Source organism: Fulmarus glacialis, unplaced genomic scaffold, assembly GCF_000690835.1.
Source record: "Fulmarus glacialis isolate BGI_N327 unplaced genomic scaffold, ASM69083v1 scaffold32258, whole genome shotgun sequence".
Classification (NCBI taxonomy): Eukaryota; Metazoa; Chordata; class Aves; order Procellariiformes; family Procellariidae; genus Fulmarus; species Fulmarus glacialis.
The window spans coordinates 7,557-10,388 of NW_009226857.1; the positions used below are offsets into that span (position 1 = coordinate 7,557).

A 2,832-nucleotide genomic window follows, 5' to 3' on the forward strand; every position below is an offset into this window, starting at 1 on the left:
GGGACGTCTCCGCGTGGATGTGCCGCATGGAGCCTTACTTGCCTGGACTCCGAGCGGAGCCAGAGTCAGAACAGCCCATGCAGCAGCAGGAGGGGGACCGTAAAGTGCCACAGGTCAAGGTGCGAGGGCAGGGGGTGGGAGCTGGACCCCCCCTCGCTCAGGATGTCCCGGTGAGCCCTCCACTATGGGGTGCACTGCAGCGCAGCATCTGAAAAGAGAGAGCAGGAGGACTGAGATCAGCCCTCCTGATGGGATCGCCATCCTCAAATGGGCTTTTGGCCACAAGGGACCTGCCGGAATGTGGGCAGCTCCCTGTACAGCCCCACTCGGACCTCCCTCTCCAGGCACGGGAAGAGGAACCAGGCTGGTGTGGCTCTCCGGGGAACCCTGCAGCGTCACCCACCTGCAGGATCAGCACTTCCTTCCTGGCCTGGGCACGGAGAGGAGTCTCCAGCGGGACTGGAGGCTACTGGGGACAAGTCTGGACAAGCGGGAAGAAGGGGGCCTGCTCTCTGCCAGGGACCTGATGTGCTTACGCTGTTCTGGAGCGCAGGAGTCAGGCAGGTCAGACCAGTCCCAGGGGCTCAGACCCGTAATCACCTCTTTGGGCAGCAGCAACAAGATCTCCCAGCGCTAGCCAAGAAGACCTGCCCCAGCCGCATGCGCTGAATGAGGCAAGGCTGGTGCCCTACGCTGCCAGCCCCATGGCAGGGACATAAACCTGGCTGGGCAGCCTGGGGAAACCTGACCTAACCTTGCAGCTCTGCCGGCTTGGACCACCTCAATCAGCAGTGGGGTGGTACCAGGGGCTACAGAGCTCACCACCCACCCCTGCCTGCCCCGAGGGCCTGACCTCCTCCTTGCTGCATGGCGCCTCACTTTTGATTTTCAGCCCAGTTTCAGAGCTGGGAGAATCCTGGCCACGAGTTTTTCTGGCATGATAAATACTGAGATGGCTGCAAGAGCTGAGGAGATGCAGCAAAAGTCACCGGCAGACTGAGGAGCTCCAGAACCTTACAAACTGCCTGTGCCTGGCAGCTCTGTCCTTTGCCTGTCCCCACAGCTCTGCCTGCTCTTCTGGAGCAAAGGCTTAGGGGCAGGCATGCAATAGTGGAATTGGTTCTCCAAGTGGGTCAAGGCTATCTAGAGAGCGAGGCTGCACGTGGTATTTTGACCCCTACCATGATGGGGATGGGAAAGTGGCAGGCCAGGGTGGTTGAGCCCAGTGATTTTGTTTAAAAGGAGCGATGAAAGGTATAACCATGCACCAGCACATGCTGCGGGCTGACCAGCTGGAAAGCAGCTTTGCAGAAAAGACACTGGGACACCCAAGTTGAACATGAGAAAGCAACGTGCCCTTGCCACAAAGGCAGCCAACAGTATCCTGGGCTGCACTAGGCACAGTATTGCCAGCAGACTGAGGGAGGTCATCCTTCCTCTCTGCTCAGTACTGGTGAGACCATACCTGAGTGCAGCAAAGGGCCACTAAGATAATTAAGGGACTTGAGCATCTCTCCTTTGAGGAAAGGCTGGGAGAGCTCGGACTGTTCAGCCTGGAGAAAAGAAGGCTCAATGTATATAAATACCTGAAGGGAGGGTGCAAAGAAGATGGAGCCAGGCTCTTTCCAGTGGTGTCCAGTGACAGGACCAGAGGCAATGGGCACAAACCGGAACACAGGAGGTTCTGTCTGAACATCAGGAAACACTTTTTTTACTGTGAAGGTGACCAAGCACTGGAACACGTTACCTAGAGAGGTTGTGGAATCTGCATCCTTGGAGATATTCAAAAGCTGTCTGCTTAAGCAGAAGGGTTGGACCAGATGACCTCCAGAGGTCCCTGGCAACCTCAACTCCCCTGTGTAACCCGCCACACTGCAGCCTGTCCTGGCTGCCCCCACACTCACCCCTCTGCAGCAGAGCCCCGCTTTGCTCTGGGTTAACTTCCCTGTCCCGCAGCGGGCGGTCGTTGGCACAACTAGCTGAAGACACCTGCCAGCCAGGCACCCCCCAGAAGCGGCGTGGCTGCCGTGGAATGGCTCCCACCATCACGGTGTGTCTCCGAATCTCTGCACCGACCTCTCCAGCTCTTTCAGTCTGCACAGAGGCTCTGAGGGGAAGGAAAGGGGAAGATGCAGGGCTGGAGAGATTCATATGCTTTCCAGAAGAAGTGCATTAGGATACTGCCTGCCTGTGGGTCACACAGGCAGAGAAGGCAGCATCGAGACTCAGCCCCCCCCGACCTCCCAAACCCAAAGGCCACATACATCTCTGCCATCTCAGGCAGTGCTATCACCTTGATTTGCATATGTTCCTGTATGAAAACCTGTGCGTATGAACAGATCCCTGCTTCTTTCTGGTGACCATTTCATGTCTTGCTTTCCAAGACACTGCAGATCACTAGCACCAGCAACCTCCAGCTAGCTGCTGGTCTCATGTCCACCTCCTGCCCCTTTCACCCACAGCACAGGACACTTTCTGGCCCTACAGACAAGGAGAAGAGCTTGCAATTGTTTTTTTCCAATAAGAGATGCCTGGCAGGGAAAGCAGAAACCAGAAGCTTGACAGCCTTGAGCCATGATGGCCCCCCACCAGCTTCCCCCAGTGCAAAGACAGCAGTCCTTTCATGTGCACAGCACTCACCTGCTCAGATGTGCCCCTGATGCACAACAGAGATTTGCAGATGCAACACAGCTCCCCTGCGGTCATAATCCACTGGCACCGCAGCTTTGATGCCTGGAAGGGGGCAAGAAGGAGAGTCAGCCTGGGCAGCAGTTTGTGGTGCAACATCTTCAGAGTGGGCAGGAGCCCTGGGACACCTCCATCCTCACCCCT

The 2,832-nt window shown here is 56.8% G+C and overlaps 1 protein-coding gene across 1 annotated transcript in view; it reads right to left on the reverse strand.

Annotated features, from left to right (window-relative positions):
• FAM214B (family with sequence similarity 214, member B) overlaps positions 1-28 on the reverse strand; it is a 6,372-nt gene extending 6,344 nt beyond the window's left edge. Inside the window, 1 exon segment of the mRNA XM_009582951.1 lies at positions 1-28. Within this exon segment, the coding sequence (XP_009581246.1) occupies positions 1-28 (28 nt within the window).
• Between the last annotated feature and the right edge of the window lie 2,804 nt (positions 29-2,832).